This window comes from Plasmodium vinckei, assembly GCF_900681995.1.
Source record: "Plasmodium vinckei vinckei genome assembly, chromosome: PVVCY_11".
NCBI classification, from domain to species: domain Eukaryota; phylum Apicomplexa; class Aconoidasida; order Haemosporida; family Plasmodiidae; genus Plasmodium; species Plasmodium vinckei.
This window is the reverse complement of record NC_051303.1, coordinates 1,143,758-1,164,289: the sequence shown is the minus strand read 5'-3', so window position 1 is coordinate 1,164,289 and position 20,532 is coordinate 1,143,758. Positions and strand designations below refer to the sequence as shown.

Here is a 20,532-nt window from a genome sequence, read left to right as displayed (position 1 = left end):
AATATATCATACTCTGTTTTTATGCCTTTATCCTCCTCTACAAATAAATATATGCCACTTTAATTATCAGTAAATGTTTTTACTTATTTAAATGTATGTATTGTTAATAACTTTTTTTTGTCTTTGTATCAATTGTTTTGAATAAAAATATGTTTTTTTATTTCTTAATTGTACAGTAAAAAAAATGAAATCTAGCCGATTTATTCTTATCCTTATGTATGTTATATTTTCAAATATATTTGTTAATTAAAATAAGCATATAATAATATGAAATTTTTACAATACATAAATAGTAGAAAATTTATTATTATTACATCCTTTATAATAACATAATTTTTGCACTTACAAAAATGTACATTATTTTTATAGATTATTTTATGCTATATATAATGTTATATATTTACAAAAATAAAAACAACATGGAAAATAAATCTTTATATTTCTAAAGGGAGAATAACCCGGCAATAAAATATTATTTATTTCTAAACAAAATTAATATCCCCGTATATAAAAAATATATTTCTGTTATTTTCCCTATGCATATATGTATATATTATGTACGCATTTGCTTACTACTACATTTTTATTATATATATACTTTTCCTATACGTTCACAAATCTTAAAAAGGCAGCGAGAAATTGTTATTTTTAATAAAATTCCAAAAAAAAACAAAAATTTATAGTAACTATATATAACATAATACTATATAAAAATGTTCTATATTATATTTTATTTGCTCATTTAATTTTTTTTATACAATATATTTATAGCTAACTGATGTTTTGTTCATTTATAATTTGAAAAAAAATAATAATGAACTTTATTATCATTGTTTTTAAGCATTCTTAGTAGTAAAATAATTATGGGTACCATTATTAAATTTCATTTTATTTCATATAGAAACATAAATATATTATTGCACATACAATTGTAACAACAATTTGTGAAAATTAAAAAAAAAAATTACAAAAAATAGTAAAACATTTTGAAAGGCTAGTTCGAAAATTTCTATTAAAGCCATCTTAGCACAGTTGGTAATGCGTTTGATTCGTAATCAAAAGATCGTGGGTTCGACTCCCACAGGTGGCTATTTTTAGCTCCAAACAAATTTAACAATAAAAAACAATTAATAAATAAAATTGCTTTATTTATAATATAGTAGTTCAGCAATTTAAAAAGGTGAAATTGCTGCAATAGAAATATTAGTAGAATAATAATAAAATATTTTATTGGCTTAAAAATCATTAGAATAAATTATTAAAATTATGTTATGCCAAAATAAATATGGATCATAAGGTTGGCTCTAAATAAAAAATGATACTAAAAAATAGGGTAAACGATTAAGTGATATTGTATTATATTTTATGTACAAGTCATATAAAAACATCATTATTTTATGAACATACATGTGAAAATACATTTTTTTTTAAATATTCTGAAAAATGCTAAATGGCTATTTTTATTCGTATGGATAATATGTAGGAATTATTATTTTCATCGCCTACATAAATAAATTATGTAAATATGCGTGTGTATATGTATTTCTTAATTTTATAATTCCTCCATTATAAATAAGACCGAAAGGGTTATGGTATAAGCAACTATTGCAAATGAATTGGGTTTACAATTGTATATATATGTTTAATTATTTAGCTAATTTTAATTTTTTTTGTGTAATGCAACTATACAATGTTGTATGAGCATTGTATAAAAGAAACAAAATAGAATATCAAAAAAAAAAATTAAATGCAAAAACATAAAAATTAATAACATAATTTACCATATAAATGTACACAATATAAATATGATTAAAAAGTGTATATATACATTAAAAAATTATTGAAAATAAATAGCTAATTTGCAAAAAATACTTAAAAAATATAAAAAATGCTACAATAAAGAGAGTGGCATGAAATCTTGCTCATTTGTGTATCATCCAAAATAAATGCACACACATATATTTATGCAAATAAAATAATCAGTGTGCAACCCCATGGGTTTATTTAATTATTTATAAGAAGGCGGATATATATTAACAACTTTGTATGAACACAAATATTCTCAAAATATGCAATATTTTCAGCATATTCCCTTCCACACCAACTACTCAATGTTGGGTAGTCATCAATTTTAAATTGATTGGAGTTGTGTTAGTATTTATTTGTATAAAGAAACTTTTCAAGATCCTTGTATATAGGGGACTCTGGGCCATATGTCTTGATAATATTTTTTTTGGCTTTATGTATTAAATTTAGTCCTGCTGATTTGAGATCAAGAAATAAAGCTAGTTTTCCTGTTAAAAAAATATAGTATCCATAAATTGGTGAATATTTTCCATAAGATACTTCAATTGATTTTAAATATTGGGTAGCTATACTATATGCTAATTTGAAGTCTTGTAATTGTATAGATACATATAATATTTTTGCTCTCATTTTTTGTATAGAATATTTTGAATGATGATAATAATCTGTAAGATCATCTATTTTTGATTTAATTTTATTTAAAGATTGTAATACAATTTTATTATCATATGAATATTTTTCAGCAAATAAAGTATCTAAATATTCAACTTCTTTAATTGTTTCTTTTTCTTTTTCAATTAAAGCTTTTATTACACTATCATTAGTTTCATTTTTACATAACATACATTTCCATACATTTTCATTTTTTTCTGTTGACTTTTTTAAAATTGGGAAAGTTTTAAAATGGGATTTATTAAGATAACTAATCTTTCTTTCAAGTTCTGACATTAATACAATTTCCATATAATTAATAAATTTTTTACAATTTTCTGAATGTGTACATATAAAATCATTGTTAAATATGTTATGACACTCTGAAGCAATATTTACTTTACATAATTTACATGTACATGTAAAAAAATACTGATCTGCACATATAGCTAGTCTAGTATTACGATCAAATGCGATATCTAAATAACTTATTGTCAATTCTTCTCCTGGATAGATATCCATTAATGTTCTTATATATAATTTCTGATTTTTAAATATAGTTACACAATTACTTAAACAGGAATGATTAAAATATGGAATAGGTTTTTTATAAAAACCTAAACCACATGGTTCTAATTCATTATCTATTATTTGTAATGTATTTTTTGATACCTTTATAAATTTTTCAATAACATTTTTAAGTATACTTTTGTTATCTTCAAAGTTTGAAAAAATTTTTTTTTTTTTACTCATGAGTGCAACAGAAACAATATATGCTGGATATTTTAAGTTATCATATTTTTCTTTTGTTAGATCATTAATTGATCCACCATAATCATAAAAATTTAAATGACTTAAATAGCAATTTATAACTAATCTCATAGTTATTGTCGGGCAATATTTATCAAAGATATTTGATTTAAATATATCACATTCTTCTCTATGAAATTTCCATGCCCTCTCTAAACAATTATCACTACAATATGCTACATATTTACAATTAGGGCAATATGTACATTTATTAACCTTTTCAAAGCAATAAAAACATATGTTTATTATTTTATAATTATTTTTTTTAGTCGCAGGATCAACTACTCTTGGTGTCATAAATTTAACACATAATGGGATTGCAATTTCTGGGTGTGATTCAGCAATACAATATCCAGATCTAATTTGGCTAGTAGCTATAACACATTTCCCTTTGTCTTCTTTATACTCTATCTTAAACATTTTTTTTTGCTACACTTTATATGAAATAACTAAAACAATATTTAAAATATCTATATGGCTTACAATATATGTATTACATATATTGGGGGGGGTGGAGCTATCGAACTCCTCGCCTTGTACTTATGTATCTTTAAGTTTTACAAAAATGTAAAAAAAAAATTAAAAAAAATATGTACATAAACCTTGGTAATTACATGTTTTCACCTGAGGTTTCAAAATTTACAAATAAATCTCTTCCTCAGTTTTTTTCCTTTTCTTTTGACTCCTCTTTATTTTTTTTGTATTTATTTTAATTATTATTTACAATATATTTTTTTTATCAAATTAAAAAAATTACTAAAAATAATGAAAAATTTTTAAGCTTTAAAAATTAATTTATTTTGTTCTTTTTTTTTTGTATTTATTGCCTTTCATAGAAAAAAATTTACAATCATTGCATATGGGTGGTAGTTCCAATTTTATGTAAACTTATTATGCTAACCTAGTTCAAAAAAGTGGAAAAAAACAAAAAAAAAAGTGAAAAAAACTAACCCATATATTATATTATGCGCATATAAACATGTTTGTATATTTCAAAAAAAATTAGGAAACACAAGACGAAATAAGGAAAAAAAATATTGCATATAAATTTTTAAAAAATATTTATTTTATCAAATTTTTGTTTTTATATAATCATATATTATGATATAAAAATATTTTGAACTTTTGTTTCGACATCCTTTTTCATATAGCTTAAATAAAGCAGTAAAATTTAGTCAAGTAATTTTCCATTTTTTTTTTTTTTCTTTTTTTATTAAATATAGAGAATGTAAAAAAAAATGATGAGCATATGATTGAACTATGAGTTTACAATCCAAGTCACACATTCTGTGTGGGAAGTTTATCAGTCGGGTTTATCTTAAAAAGGTTGAGAAAAAATATGGAAAATTTTGTTGTACCTTTTATCATAATGGTTGTAACAAAGATGGGAGTAAGAAGCAGATAAAGATAAATAATGTATCTCTAAATTTGAACAGTTTAAAAAAGAAAAATGAGTTTGACAAAAAAGAGTTTGACGAAAAAGAGTTTAATATAGACGATTTATATAAATATAAGTTGAAGAACAAAAAAATAGATTTTGATTTTTTAAATAAAATGATAAATTACATTTTAATGGATAAAAATGATCATAAATTAAATGTAGAAAATTTGTTATTATTATTAGTTGTGTTTAATAAAAGTTTTATAAATTATAAAGACAAGTTTGAAAATGGATTTGATTTAAAAGTTTGTGCATATATTATGTCTAAAATCAAATTAAAATTACATTATTTATATACTAGTAAAATGTTAATCTATACATTAAATATATTAACAAATTTAAAACTAATTGATAATGATATATTAAAATCCTTTACAAATAAATGTGACTACTTCATAAAAAATGAAGAATATGAAATATATGATCTTGTTGCTTTTTTGAGAATATTTAGTGAAATATATATTTTAAATAAGGATAGCAATTCTATACATTTTCAAAACTTCAATTGGCTATTAATTAAAACTATATGTGATAAGCTAACATATAATTTCGATTTTTTATTTTTGCCTTATAAAGATAATACCTTTTCATTTAAGTTGCGTAAAAAGCTGGCTCAGCAAATTGGGCAAATAGTTAGTAGCAACGATTCCAATTTAAAATGCGATGGTAGCAACGGTGCCACCACTAACGAGTCAAAGACAACCATTTTAGATACACTCTTATCAATCAGTAAAAGTTTGAAAAATTTAAATTATTCTCATATACCATTATCAAATGAAATTTCAAATACACTAAAAATACATTTTTTTAATAATAATAAATTAATAAATATAAATGAAGATCCTATTTCTTTAAATAAAGTATTTTATATTATGAATTGTTTTTTATTTTTGCAATTAGATTATCATATGTTTTATAAATATATACTAAATAATTTTAATGAATTTTTAAAAAAATATAAAAATTTATTACTTCTTTTTTTTTTACTTTCAAAAAACAATTTGTATCCCTCAAAAGTTATTCATATATTTGACTCAACATTTTTGCAAAATCTAAAAGAAAAAAAATATAATTCACAAAATCTTATAATCCTACTAGAAACATATGCCTCCCACAAATATAGAAATGCTATCCTAATTCAACAAGTTTTAAATTATTGGAATCTCAGTCCTATTAATAATGAAACGAATGGCACACACATAAATGATCCCTCCTTAGATGCTTCTTATTCTAACAAGGATGAAAAAACATTAATAAATAGTGACACTACATCATCTCTAAACTATGGAGAGGCAACTATGGATAGTAGTATTAGTGTAGATAAATTCAATGTAACTAATAATAAAAGTTTGTATAATTCTCTCCCTATTCTAGATAAAATTAAAATTTTTTACAGTTTATTTCATTTAGATATTTATGAAGACAAACTATTATTTGATATAACGACCCAACTAGATAACCCCGAATTAATACATAGTATTCCTTATAAATTTTTAATAAAACTATTATTAAGCTTTTGTTATTTTTCATTTGAAAATATAAATATATATAATGTAATAATAAAAAACTTAATAAAATATGATATACTAGTAGATAATATATATTTAAATCAGTTGAAAATCATAGAGCTCTCTTTACGAACACACCATGTCCCAAATATTTACAATAAACTAGACAATGAATGTTATGAGTATATGAATTATATAAAAAATAAAGAAAAGGAAATAGAATATAATATCAAATCCGATTTACAAAAAGATGTTAAAAATATTTTACTTACATTTAATTTAACTCCATTAGAAGAAGTTTCAATAGGCCCATATAATGTCGATTTTGTTGAACAAGATCAAACATTTCAAAATATTTATAAAAATGAAATACTCTATCAAAACCAACAAAACAATTACAATAAAGTCATATCATCAAATAAAAAATTAAATGAACATAGTGGGAAAGTTATTATTGAAGTTAATGGAGAACATCATTTTTATAAAAATACAAAATCATATACTTCTTTATCAAAATTAAAACATAAATTATTAAGTGACCTTGGATATATTGTTATTAATATTCCTTACTTTGATTGGGCTATATTAAAAACAAATCTAAATAAAAAATCGTATATAAAAAAAATTATAAATGATAAATCTAATATAGATATGATTTCAATACTACCTCATAATCAACAAACTTTTTTTTTAAAAACTGATGAGTTAAAAAATATTAAAAAGGCAATTCATTCTGGTGATGCTAAATCACAGTTTATTAATAGCATTGCCGAGTTTAGGAAAAAAAATAAATTAAAATTTTTAAAAAAAAAAATTAAAGAGATATAGATGAGATGATATAATTACTTATTCTAGCCCAGTTATACTTATAACTTAAAAAGATAAAATTTAAATAATGCCAGCAAGTTGAAATCCGTGTAAAAATGTTTACGAATTTGTAACGAGGTATAAGAGCACACAGATGAAAAATGAAAGAAACATTCATAGAAAATATAAAGAAGTATGTGTAAAAAATAAACCATTTTAAGTAACATGACAAACAAATTAAAAGTCCGCTATGTCTTCTTGGAAATCCACATCATCGTCTAGAGCATTCTGATCAGTTTGATAATTTTTGAAGGTGGTATATCCATAAGTATTTTTATTTGTGATAACCCCTTCTGCTGATGGTCCTGCATAATTAGGATGGATTCTAAGTATAATATTTTCAGGATCATTTTCATTTGTTTCACTTAATAGTTTCATATCTTGATTAATTAATCTGTTAATAATTTTTTTTAATTTGTAAATCCATTCATCTAAATGTTCAGTAGATTCTGCTTTTGCATAATCTTTCAAATATGCTTCTATCAATTGATCTTGTGTCATACATTCATTATTATTATTAAATTCATATTCTTTAATAATTTCAAAAATAATTGCAGATATATATTGATATTCACTTGCTTTAATAACTGTTGTTTTTTTAACTTCTGGATTATCTGTTTGATTTTCTCCATTGCTTATATATGATGCGGCATTAGTTGGTTTTTCGGGTTCTTCATCTAAATTAATTTCTTTTTCATTGGATATTTTTTTCATAGAAGCTTTAAAAATCGAGCAAGCTATTTCAACATGTTTTACATCTACAAAATGAGAAAATTTTAATTTTGCAACAGCTTCACTTAAACGTATAAGTGATTCTAATTGACGAACTGTCATTCTCATTGATCTTTGAGCACCTGGTGAATATTCTATATTTCTGAACGATACATAATAATGTATTAATTTATATTTTGCTTCATCAGTAAGTAATGGTTTAACTCTTTTACTTAATTCAAGATATATTTCTAATTTTACATTATCTAATTTTCCAGCATTAGCTTTTAAATGTCTTTCTGCTTCATCACCACAATGCATAGATACTAAATGGTTTGCTATATTTGTATCTTTATCTATATCTATAGTATCTAACATAGTATAAAATAAATCAAATCTTGATAATAATGGGGCTGGGATATTTACATTTTGAGCAAATGTTTTAAGTGAATCATATCTTCCGTATTTTGGATTACAAGCAGCTAAAACAGATGCTCTAGCATTTAATGTTGCTTGAATACCAGCTTTTGTAATTGATATTGTTTGTTGTTCCATTGCTTCATGAATTGCTACTCGATCTTTTTCGTCCATTTTATCAAACTCATCAATACAACATATTCCTTGATCGGCATACATTAATGCACCTGCTTCTAATACTGTATCTCCTTGATCTGGATCTCGGTGCACTGCTGCTGTTAAACCTGCTGCAGTCGACCCTTTTCCTGAAGTAAATATTGCTCTCGGTGCAAAACTTTCAACATATTTTAATATCTCACTTTTAGCAGTACCTGGATCACCAACTATACACATATTTATATCACCTCTTAATTTACAATTTGATGTAATTTTTTGTACACCCCCTGTCATCATAAGTAGTGCACCTTTTTTAATTTCAATATTACCCCATATTTTCGGTGCAATGCACTCAGCTAATATATCAATAGTATTAGGATGTATAGCTATTTCTCTCAACCATTTTAAATCATCACAATTTAATATTTCTTCACAATTAATATCAACTTGAGTTTGTTCATCAAAGGAATTGTCTTTTTTTGAATTATTTAATTTTTCTATTTGACATGCATATATACAAAGCTTATGATTTAAATCTTGTACACCAACACCTTTAATACCTGTTAATCCTTGTGATACTAAAGAGTTCTCATTTTTTTTTAGCATTTGTCTAGCTACACTTCTAGGTATATCACCAGGTTTCATTAATGTTGGGATATCAGGAACAACAATTAAACAACCAGTTACAATTATCCTATCACCTGCATGTACACTATCTACAATATCATTACGTAAAATAACATCCATATTTCTAGGCATAGATCCTGGTGGACTTTCTTGTGCTATTTCTTGTAATCTAATCTTTTGCCAATCGACAAAATAAGATTGTTCTAAAACTAATGACCAATCATGCATATTACTACAACTAGCTGATGGACATTTACTTGGTTGTGTATATCTAAATTGTTGTTTAACACCATTAATAATATTTCCACATTCATTACATTTAAAAGATGCTAATGTTAATTCAGGTCTAACGTCAGATGTTCTTGTAACTTGACCTCTCACACTTATCATCTCTCCTAACATTTCACATCTTAAACTTCTTAATGAATGAATAGGATTTTTTTCATTATAAAATCGTAAACATATTTTGCCAACTTCTTTAGTTTTAACAGGATTAATACTTTCAGCTAATAATTGAACCTTTTGCTCAAAAATATCTAATATACGTAAAAAATGTCTTTTTATGTACATATATAATTGACTACCGATATCAAATTGATTCCTATCAGTTGGCTCCCACATTAATACATGCTTCATATCAACTACTAATACTTTATTCCTTGAAAATGAATTTTGTAATATTGTATATAATACTTGAACATAATGAGCATTACTTCCTATTTCTAATTCACTTGGAAAATCAAAATTTAAATTGTCTCTCCATACACTATCACTATCTTCATCACTTTCTGCATCTAATTTATTATTTTTTTTTTCAGAAAATGTTTTTAAAAATTTTTCAAAAACTTTAGCCATATTCTCATCTTGTACATGCGATGGCTCCTCATCTTCCTCATCATCTTCTTCATCTTCTTCTTCTTCTGCCCTTTGATTCATACTCATATTTGAATTCTCATTATAATTCTTTCTTTTATTTTCGTAGCTTTCTGTTTCATTGTTATTATTATTTCCAAAAACACTGTGAGCGTCAATCCCAGATAATTCATTTTCATTGAACATGCTCGACATTTTTTAAAACAAAATGTATAACACTATATTGTGCAATTTATATATATATGTATATATGAATTTTTACTTTTGATACTCGTGCAAAATGTGTATATACCTCTTAACAGGCCTTATCTTCTATTCCTATCACAATCTCTGTCAATATTGCTAGTAAAAGTAGTAGTACTAGTTTTTAGTGAACTTGAATTAAGAAGCTAGCGGAACAAGCTTAACAAGATTGCAGACTGCATACACGTAATAATAATAAAAATTTAATAAGCTTATGAACATGTATATTTCATTTGCTCCTTTCCCATAAATAAATAACTAAATTTAATAATTATATTAACAAATGTGTATTGTAAATGTTTAACTTGAATTCATAGCAATACATTATCTTTCACATTTATTTTTTTTTTTTCATAGAGCATGCATAATAAAAATGGGTGTAATTAATTTACTAGAATTAATAAAAAACAAAAAAATTTAAGATACTATATGGTACGGTAAATAACTATTAAAGTTAAAAAAAAATATATTATTGTTAAAAAAAAAAGAGAGCAATGATAAAGCATTTATTGTGTATGTCACACCTGATATATATCATACATACTAAGATTATTGGAATGTGAAAAGGTGTGAAATATTATTTTTTATTTTTAAAGGCTTTTCCAGTGTATTTTAAAGACGAAGGAAAAATAAATAAATGTATAAAAATTAAAATTTTATTTACCAAAATTATATATCGTATTTTTATATGTCCTTCCCCTAATGAAGCGTTTTCGCTATACTTCCCCAATTGATGCATTATATATATTATTATATTTATATGATATATGTAATAATTTTATTTTTTTGTGCTTAATCCCCCTTATTTTTTTCTTTAGCTACTTTGCACTTACCCATTTCGAAGATCACATTATTCATATACATAAAATGAAATTACCTTTTCTTGATACTTTGTTTTTTTATTACATTTTATATATATTAATTTTTTTTACACAATTCAAATGAAAGAAAAAAATTAAAATAAATGTGTATGTATGTGTATTAATATATACCTTATTGAGAAAAATAATTCCATACCCATAAGAATTTCTTAAGCTCTTATGATATACACACGAGACATAAAAAAATTATGCATTTCATTTATAATATTATTTTACTATCCTTATTTTAAATAGACATTAAAAAATTATAATAACACAAAATAATATAAATTAGATAAATATTACTTAACTAGCCAATCCTATCATATATACATATGCATATGCAATAATATTTGTATTCTTAAATTTTTAACTATGTTGGCTTTTATTTTTTTTCTCTTTTAAAATAATAGTATATAAAATACAAAAATTGGCTTTCAAGGGTTGTAAAATTAAAAGTTTTATTAATTAAAATTGTAATAATAAACAGGAAAAAAAAAGACAAAATACAAAAATGCATACAAATAAACTATATATATATGCATACGGAATGAGAACAAAATTCGTATGTCAAATATTTCTTCTTTTCTATAATTTTTCATTAAAAAAAATTACTTTGCACACATATAAAATACATGAGCAACTATATTTTTTTTTTCTGAATATGTCAGAAAATAAAAGAAAAAACAGGTTTACAACCTGAACATGCAAGGAGAAAATAAAAAAATCGAAAAGATAAGTTAAAAGAAAAGTAGCAATATGCTATCTTTTAAACCACAGCAAAAGTAATGAATATTTCTAATTATTACATACCATGGTTTACACAAAAAAAATACAAAATATATAAAATACATAAATGACTGAATAAACAAACTAATCGCTCTTCCTTTCCCAAATCTACCTTATTAATTGAGCACATATTAACATTTTTATATTATTTTATAAATAGCTATATAATAAATAATATTGTCTTGGATATAGCTAGCTTTAGCCTATTGTTATTCATCTTTAACACACTTATTTCTTTTTAAAAGTTATAAAAAATATTTGAAATAAATCAAATAATTAATATATTATTAAATCTGTATTAGCCTTTAATTTTTTTGGCTATTTCGTGATGAGAATATATTTTTTGTTCTCCAATCGAAAAGATCATTCTCAAAATCATAAAGCTCATCATCTTTATTATCTGTTTCTTTTTGTTTTTGTTTTTTTTTTTTTTTTTCGTCTTTTGTTTTAAATTCATTTTTTTTATTATATAAATTATTTGTTTGGGTTTTAATTTCATTAAGAATATTTTCTTTATTATCAAATTTATCGCCATATAGATAATCAATATAAGTGTTTTTTTTTTCTTCAAATAAATTTTCGGTATTTTTGTATTCCTTCAAAAATAATTTTTTTCGTTTTTTAATTTCTTCTATCTTTTTATTTATTTTGGATAAAGAAACATTTTCTCTAACAAGAATATCTTTTTCCCTATCATCAAAAAATCCTTTAGGAATATTATTTTTTTTATTCTTATCTTTATTATGTAACTCTTTGTCGTTATTATTGTTTTGTATATTTGTTCCAATGGTTCCAAAACCATATTGACTATTTTTTTTTATATTCAATAATTCGTAAATTTCATCAATATTAAAGTTTTCATATGTATCGTTATTATTATTTTTTATTTTATTTTGTTTTTTATGGAACTCATCTAACTCATCTAATATCGCGTTATCTTTCTCTTCATTTTGGTCATGCTCTTCCTCATGTAAATCACCTAATATATTTTTTTTTTTTTCTATCAGCAATTTATGTAGGTATTCCAACTCTTCGTAATATGCTGTGTCTAACATTTTGAAGTGTTCACTATCATATATTTCGGTATTAAACAAGTTCATTAAACCGTTTCCATTTTCATCATTTTTTTCTTCACTGTCAATTTGTTTATTCTTATGATTCTCTTCATTTAATTCATTTTCCTCATCATCTTCATTTTCATAATCTTCGTAAATGCTTATTCCTTTTCTCTTTTTTTGAATTTTTTTTCGAAAATCTTCTCCCCATTCAATGTCTATTTTATCAACAGGTTGATCAATTATTTCATATGTTTCTATCACTTCCACATTTTCTTCTTTTTCATTGGAGGGTAACAAACCTCCTATACCATATCTATTATTTTCATATATCCTTTGCTCGCTAGTTGTGCCCTTGTGTGTATCATTATATGTTTCATCATCGTCTGATAATTCACCATTAAAATTTTTTTCTTTTCCTTGAGCAAAGGAACTATTCCCAGCATTTGTGGAAACTGGAATATCAAAGAAATTCTTTGGAATGCCTTTATTATTATTTTGGCTATTAACCTTTAAATTGTTTGTAGTAGAAGGGGAACTTTTATCTTGTATATCATCTTCTTCATCATCTTCATCAAAATAATCCATAAATGCATTTTGTAAATTATTATCTTTATTAATCCTATTTAACGGTGTTGCTGGCTCTTCAAAATGTACTCTTTTTATATTTGAATTTGAGCCACCCTTTTTGAGTGTAACATTATCCTTATTTTTTATTACACTTACAATATTATTATCTTTGTATTCCTGTATGCTGTTGTTATTTTTTTCGTATTCTTCATTCTCTTCATTGTTATTTTTAATTTTTAAAGAAAAATCATTTTGGTCTTTCTCAGTATTTTGTTCACTTTTTTTCTTTTGGTCTCTTAATAATTTCCTTCGCTCTTTTTCCCTTTTAATTAGCTCCTTAATATTATTATCCATTTTTTTTTTTGCATTAATATCATAATAAAGTAGTAAAATTATTTGGATAAACAAAAACACAATTTTATATAAATTTAAATGCGTTCCAATAAACGCTAAATTAAAAAAGGCGAAAAAATATATATAAAAAATTGAAATAAAATCAAGTACTCATTTTTATCATATACTATGCCAAAAATATATCCAAACAAAAAAAAAATTATTAAAAATGGAATAATAAATTATATGTTTTTATTATGATATAAAATTGTTAAAGATTTATATGAATATTTTCATATTAGTATAATATTTATTTATATGTATATCCTATTAAATTAACAGATAGGTGTGGAAATAATAAGTAGGTATATTCTTGAGTTCTTTTATTATTCATTGGTTTATTTGTTTGCTTTTGTTTTACTTGTAGTTGCCTAAAAAATATTCCAAATATGCACACATTCTGAACGTTCAGAAAAAAAAAACTAAAAGTCAGGCATTTAATTTAGCTTCATTCAAATTAACATTGGTTTATGTTTAGGTTAGCTTATCTATTTTTTATAAATAACACACATATGCTCCAGTCTTCATAAGTAAATATTTTGAGAATAATATATAGCATTGTAAAATGACAATACATATAGCGAAATAATTGAAAAACTTAATATGGGAAAATCCCATCATATAACAACAAGCCAAATAAATGGAATAAAAAAATATGAGTTGTTCATATTAATATAGCATTAACCCCCTTTTTTTGAAAACAAAAAATTTTATTTTGTTATAGACTGTGGTAATTCAGTCTGTATGTACATATGGAAATAATTTGTTGAGAAATTTCTATGACTTTTTTTTTAGTTGCATGCATATATGCGTGTATATTTTTTTTGAAAATATTTTCTTTTCTTTTCTTTTTGTTACTTTTGTTTTGGACTTATTATAATACACAAAATGCAGTTAACAATTTGAATGCCACTCTTGTTTTATTAGTTTACCTTTTGTTTGCTTATCACTGCACTTTATTTTTTATACAATTTTTATTAAATAATTATAAACAAATTTATACAAAAAACCAAATGAATGACACCAAAAGGTGTTATTAATATGTTATGAAAAATAAGTATTTGTAAAAGAATTTTATATACTTTTTTTTTGTAAATTAAAAAATAAGATATATATGTGAACATAATATATCTCTTAACATTTTCCTACACACATATAGACTTTGTATTTTTATGTAATATATATTATTTTATTATGTCTTTTGAAATGGAACAAATTTATGTTAAAGTACATGAATTGAAATTTGTAAACAATTCAGAAAGAAACTCACATTATGTAAAAATATACTGGGATGATAAAAAATATAAAAGCCAAACAAAAGATGGAGGGAGTTACATATTTAATGAAACTTTTCTAATACCAATTACAAATATAAATGATCAAAATGATCAAATTATTTATGTAGAAATATGGGAAAGTAACTTATTAAATAAGCAATGTGCCTATACATTTTTCACATTAAATAATATAAAAACAGGACAAATAATAAAAGAAAATATAGCTTTTATTGAAGTTTTAAAAAAATGTACCTTAGAATTATCAGTTAATATAGTTAGAAATCAAAAAGACATATTATTTTTTAATATTAAAGAATTATTACCTACATATCAAGACCAGCAAATAAGAAATGCTGTCTGGGAAAATGAAGATGAAGCATCAATCATAAAACAATTAACTAATATAAATACATTTAATGGAATTACAAATTTAGGGGATTACAAAAATAGTCAAATTTATAATGAAATATTTCAAAAGTCAAAGGAAAATAATTATGTATATAAAAGTAGCGAAGAAATCCAAAATAGTTATATTCCTATTTCGACACCAGAATATGTAAGCCACTATATATATAAAGGTGCAGATCAAAATCGTTCTAATTATATAAATAAAACAAACGATATTTTATTTCCTAATCATTTAAATAAGTCTACATACAATGATAATATAAATAACATTTATGACACATCAAATAATGTACATTATAATAATAATAGTAGTAGTACCTACTCAAATTTTGATCATAATATTATGCATAATTCAAAAAATAATGCACCTTTTTCAAATCCTAATAATGATAAAATCTTTCAGGATCACCACCATTTCCAATACTCACGAAATTATATACCATCTCCAAACTCAGAAAAAATATTATATTTTTCTTGTGGGAATAAAAAAAAAGCTTTATTAATTGGAATAAATTATTGTGGTACATCAAATGAATTAAATGGATGTATCAATGATGCAATAATAACAAAGGAATTATTAATAAAAAAATATAATTTTTATGATTCTTCGATGAATATATTACAACTAGTAGATAATCAAACAAATCCAAATTATAGACCAACAAAAAGAAATATATTATTAGCATTAGAATGGCTAGTTAAAGATAATAATCCTGGTGATATATTTTTTTTTCTTTATTCAGGTCATAGTTATAAAAAATATGATTATGCATGTATTGAAAAAGATGGATATAATCAAACAATAGTACCTTGTGATTTTAAAACAGAAGGGGAAATAATTGATAATGATTTACATAAATATTTAATACAGCCATTAAAAGATGGAACTAAATTAATATCGTTTATAGATTGTCAAAAATCAGATGGAATATTAAATTTAGGATATAAATACAAATTAAAAAAAGAAAAATGGAAAGAAACATATAATCCATTTCATGTTGTTGCGGATGTCACACAATTGAGCTATTCAAAAGTTAAAGATTTTACAACAGAAATAAACATACTAGAGCATGTACTAATTACAAATAATATCGAAGCACTTACATATTATGATCTACTTCAGTCTATTTATTCATATATAAATTTATATAATAAAAAAAAAAATAAAATAATTTTAATGTCATCACAAAAGTTTGACATAGATAGAAAGTTCGACTTTGATCATATTCTTAAAAATTCAAATTCAGATCTAGGACAGCAAAAAAAAATAATAAAATGGAAAAAAAGCAAAAAAAGTAAAAAAAAATAGCTCGAAAAATTGATGCAAATGTGCATTAATTAGACACACAGCATGCACTATTTATACAACATTCTGTAAATGCTTTTTTTTTTTTTTTTTTTTTTTTACAAATGTTTATAGTGCCATTATATTTTTATTTTATAACTTGTCTAATTTATTTTCTTCTCATAATATAGCATGCTTAAATTGTGCCGTTTACAAAATTCCATTTTTTATCTCGCAATTTTATTTTCTATACAACATATGATACATTTTCAATTAAAAAAAGAAAAATAATTTTTCTCTCGAAATATTTCCTAAACATGTTTGAAGCATTCCTTTTATGTACTTCCCTTTTGTGTGACCTTAAAAGAGACTATTTAAAAAGTTAAATTTTTATTTTTTTTTTTCTCTTTTTTTTCATAAGCAATATATTTATATCAAAAAGTAAGGAAATTAAATGCTTCTTCAGTATTGAGTTTGGCTATTTTTCGAAAATATATATTATATGCTAATTTTCCCTTTTAATTTTTTTAAAATTTATGTTTTAATAAGTAAATTGTCAAATAGATCAGCAAAAATGGATGTAGAATGGCCAGACATGCTGATGTTACACTTAATAATACATGATGTATATAATACAAATAATCATGATTTATGTTTATATGGAAAACCTTATATAAAATTTTATTGGAAAGATATAAAATATAAAAATTATTTTAAATATACATCAGATGAAATAAGCTATTTTTGTGAATTTTTTTTACCTTACAAGTCAGGAGATTATATCGAAAATTTGGTTTTTCAAATATGGGCAAATAGCTATTTTAAAAAAAAAAAAAAAATTGCATATAATTATATAAATATAAATGATGTTGAAAAGGAGATTAAAATAGACGGGAAAATTGAATTAGTTGGAAAAATAAAAGGATTTAAAATGATTTACACATTACAAATTATATATTATTCTTTATATAAATTTATGAAAACAAAAAGAATATTAATTTTAGAAAATATTTCTATTTATAAAATGTTACAAATATATAAAAAATATGTTAACTCTCCTTTAGAATGTAAAAATAATCTTCTTGAACAATATATTCTTTCTTTATTTCATACTAATGATTATTTTAAAAGTGATACACCATTACGTTTAAAATCGAAACCAGAAAAAGATGTCGTTTATAGAGTTAATCAGTGTCATATAGCTACCAATACAAAACCTTCAAAAAATAAAATTATATTAAAAGAAAAAAAAAATCATAAATTTTATAAAATACCAAGGATATGCATTCACCGTAATAAAGTTTCAACAAGAATGAACCAACAAAATATGGATCAAATAAATACAAATTCTAAATCATCTGAAAGTGGCCAAAGTACCATACAAAATAGTGTAGGAAAAAAACAGCTAGCTAAAAGTGGTAAAGCCAATTCCAGCATTAGTAGTAACTATAGCTATGATGGCAATAAATATGAAAATGTGAATTGCAAAAAAATAGTAAACCCATCTCAATATATGACTTACAAAATTATAAACAATTTCAATCAAAAGGCTAAGGCACAAACTGTTAAACGCAATCAGAATAAAATAAAAGAAATAAGACATTTTATTAAAATTAGAGGAAAAAGTATAAATAAATGTATAGACACCAAAATCACCAAGGACTGCAATCTTAAGTTTGTAGACCTACACGGCTTGAAAAAATGCTAAAGAAAAGAACTATATTATACTAATTCATTATAGTATACCAAGTTCAGTCATGTAGCGAAATTTCATATATTAGTCACTACATTCTGTAAACAAAATGGATAGAAATGCCTGCACAGATTATAATGAATAGCAAACATCGGCTTACAAAAAAAGTTGTTTCAATTTGTATAAAAGGAAAAGCAGAAGCATATCGAAAATAATAATAATATATCTGTACCCGCACAAGTAGTCATAACGTTTTATGATTGCAAACCGGTTTACACCATTTTGGCAAATAATATAATTAATATATGTCATAAAATGTGGTATTCATTTATATTTAGAAGGTTATTTTTTCACAACAAAACTATTTACTTTAAAACCACGATATATATATATATGCTAAATATGATATAAGCAAATCCGTTTTCTCCAACCAATTTTTAAAATATGGAAAACTTATGATGCATCACCATTTTAGGAATACAAATATATAGAATTATTTTTTTTTTAAATCTAGTTATTTATCACTTTAAAGAAATTTAATTTTTTTTAATTTTTTGTTAATTTTTTGTTAATTTTTTGCTAATTTTTTTGCTAATTTTTTTTTCACTGCTTATATTTTTTAAGGGCAATTTTTTGATGTTGCTATAACCGCTTGAAGCGATTCCAAATTTTGAATTAAAAAATTTTTGAAAAATAAAAAATATATTTATATAAAATTTTTAAAAAAATAATAATAAAATCAGGACAGAATATTAAGAAAATATAGAAACATCATAAACAATAAAACAACCCAAACAGTCGAACTAACAAAATGAATAAGGTGAAACAAAATAAGAAAGCTATAAATAATAAAATTGGAAATAAAAAAAAAAAACATGTGAAATTTAAGAGAGTTAAAAAAGTACAATTTAAAGGAGAAAAAAAAATATTAATAAACAAATTGAAAAATAATCAAACTCTCAAAAAGGTAAGAATAAAAAAAAATTGATAGTTTTACAAAATAATATACAATTACCTACATGCTTATAAAACTAATTGTTCTACATATTTATTATAAGGAATGACAAAAATTTTAAAACATTTTTTCTATTCCAATCCTTTAACAGACACAAAAAAAAAGAAAATTTAATACAGCATACAAAAAAAAAGAATATGAAAAAAAGTTACAAAAACAGGAAAATGAATATGTAAATTTAAAAAACCAACTAGAGAATGAACAATTTGATGATAATATACATTGTGTCTTTGCATTGAAAAATAATGTCGATTGTATTAATCCTAAATCAAAAGAAATTCTACAGGTACATATACCATATAAGTATATAAAAAAAATAAATAATAACTTCTTATTAAATATTGTCATTTTTAAAAAGGAACAGACCGTGGTCCACACATTATATGTATAGTTATTTCACGTCTCTCCAATATTTTTTATTTTTTTTTCATCTCCATTTGTAGGAATTAAATTTGCAAGACACATTTAAAGGAGTGCTATTAGTAAATAATAGAGAGAATATGGAAAAATTATTCCTTGTAAAACCTTATATATGTTATGGATATTTAAAAAAATATAACTGTTACAATTTATTAGAAAAAAAATTATATTTAAAAGATAATGAAGAAATAAAACGATGCGATTCGAATAAACTAATTGAAAAACTATTTGGAAATGAAGGTATAAATTCATTCCCTTTATTTTGTGAATATATTTTTGAATGTAAAAATAATGCAGACAAAATAATGAAAGAATATATTATTCCATTTGATTTTTCATTTTTAAAAAATTCAACAACATTTGATTTCTTGCAATTCAAAAATGATCTTGTTGGTTTTATAAAAGATGAAATAAATGACGTCCTAGAAAAAATTATCTAATCAGACCCAAACAAGATATGGGAAATATCCCAGTACAATATGCATGCACATTATTTATTAACTGTTCATAATGTTATGCACATTATTTATTAACTGTTCATAATGTTATGCACACTATTTATTAACTGTTCATAATGTTATGCACATTTTGCTATGCACATTTTGCTATGCACACTATGCTACATTATTTGTGTTTGTACACTATTTTTTTAATTGT

At 23.2% G+C, this 20,532-nt stretch overlaps 7 protein-coding genes and 1 non-coding gene across 8 annotated transcripts; 5 read left to right on the top strand and 3 right to left on the bottom strand.

The window, feature by feature from the left end:
• The first annotated feature begins 1,017 nt into the window (after positions 1-1,017).
• PVVCY_1103300 lies at positions 1,018-1,090 on the top strand. The gene has a single exon. It is a non-coding gene; the product is annotated as a tRNA-Thr (tRNA).
• A 1,061-nt stretch (positions 1,091-2,151) lies between these two features.
• PVVCY_1103290 (histone-lysine N-methyltransferase, putative) lies at positions 2,152-3,687 on the bottom strand (the record flags this gene model as incomplete). Its single annotated transcript, XM_008626048.1, has 1 exon — positions 2,152-3,687. The coding sequence occupies one exon, from the start codon at positions 3,685-3,687 to the stop codon at positions 2,152-2,154; it is 1,536 nt and encodes a 511-aa protein (XP_008624270.1).
• An 840-nt stretch (positions 3,688-4,527) lies between these two features.
• Positions 4,528-7,044, top strand: PVVCY_1103280 (RAP protein, putative; the record flags this gene model as incomplete). The annotated part of the gene is made up of 1 exon (XM_008626049.1): positions 4,528-7,044. One exon carries the CDS (start codon positions 4,528-4,530, stop codon positions 7,042-7,044), a length of 2,517 nt encoding a protein of 838 aa, XP_008624271.1.
• Positions 7,045-7,260: 216 nt separating this feature from the next.
• Positions 7,261-10,062, bottom strand: PVVCY_1103270 (DNA replication licensing factor MCM6, putative; the record flags this gene model as incomplete). The annotated part of the gene is made up of 1 exon (XM_008626050.1): positions 7,261-10,062. The coding sequence occupies one exon, from the start codon at positions 10,060-10,062 to the stop codon at positions 7,261-7,263; it is 2,802 nt and encodes a 933-aa protein (XP_008624272.1).
• Positions 10,063-12,064: 2,002 nt separating this feature from the next.
• On the bottom strand, positions 12,065-13,738 carry PVVCY_1103260 (conserved Plasmodium protein, unknown function; the record flags this gene model as incomplete). The annotated part of the gene is made up of 1 exon (XM_008626051.1): positions 12,065-13,738. One exon carries the CDS (start codon positions 13,736-13,738, stop codon positions 12,065-12,067), a length of 1,674 nt encoding a protein of 557 aa, XP_008624273.1.
• Positions 13,739-14,971: 1,233 nt separating this feature from the next.
• PVVCY_1103250 (metacaspase 1, putative) lies at positions 14,972-16,771 on the top strand (the record flags this gene model as incomplete). The annotated part of the gene is made up of 1 exon (XM_008626052.2): positions 14,972-16,771. One exon carries the CDS (start codon positions 14,972-14,974, stop codon positions 16,769-16,771), a length of 1,800 nt encoding a protein of 599 aa, XP_008624274.2.
• A 550-nt stretch (positions 16,772-17,321) lies between these two features.
• Positions 17,322-18,455, top strand: PVVCY_1103240 (conserved Plasmodium protein, unknown function; the record flags this gene model as incomplete). Its single annotated transcript, XM_008626053.1, has 1 exon — positions 17,322-18,455. One exon carries the CDS (start codon positions 17,322-17,324, stop codon positions 18,453-18,455), a length of 1,134 nt encoding a protein of 377 aa, XP_008624275.1.
• Positions 18,456-19,251: 796 nt separating this feature from the next.
• Positions 19,252-20,315, top strand: PVVCY_1103230 (60S ribosomal protein L7-2, putative; the record flags this gene model as incomplete). Its single annotated transcript, XM_008626054.1, has 3 exons — positions 19,252-19,407; positions 19,547-19,741; positions 19,899-20,315. The coding sequence occupies 3 exons, from the start codon at positions 19,252-19,254 to the stop codon at positions 20,313-20,315; spliced, it is 768 nt and encodes a 255-aa protein (XP_008624276.1).
• Positions 20,316-20,532: the final 217 nt, after the last annotated feature.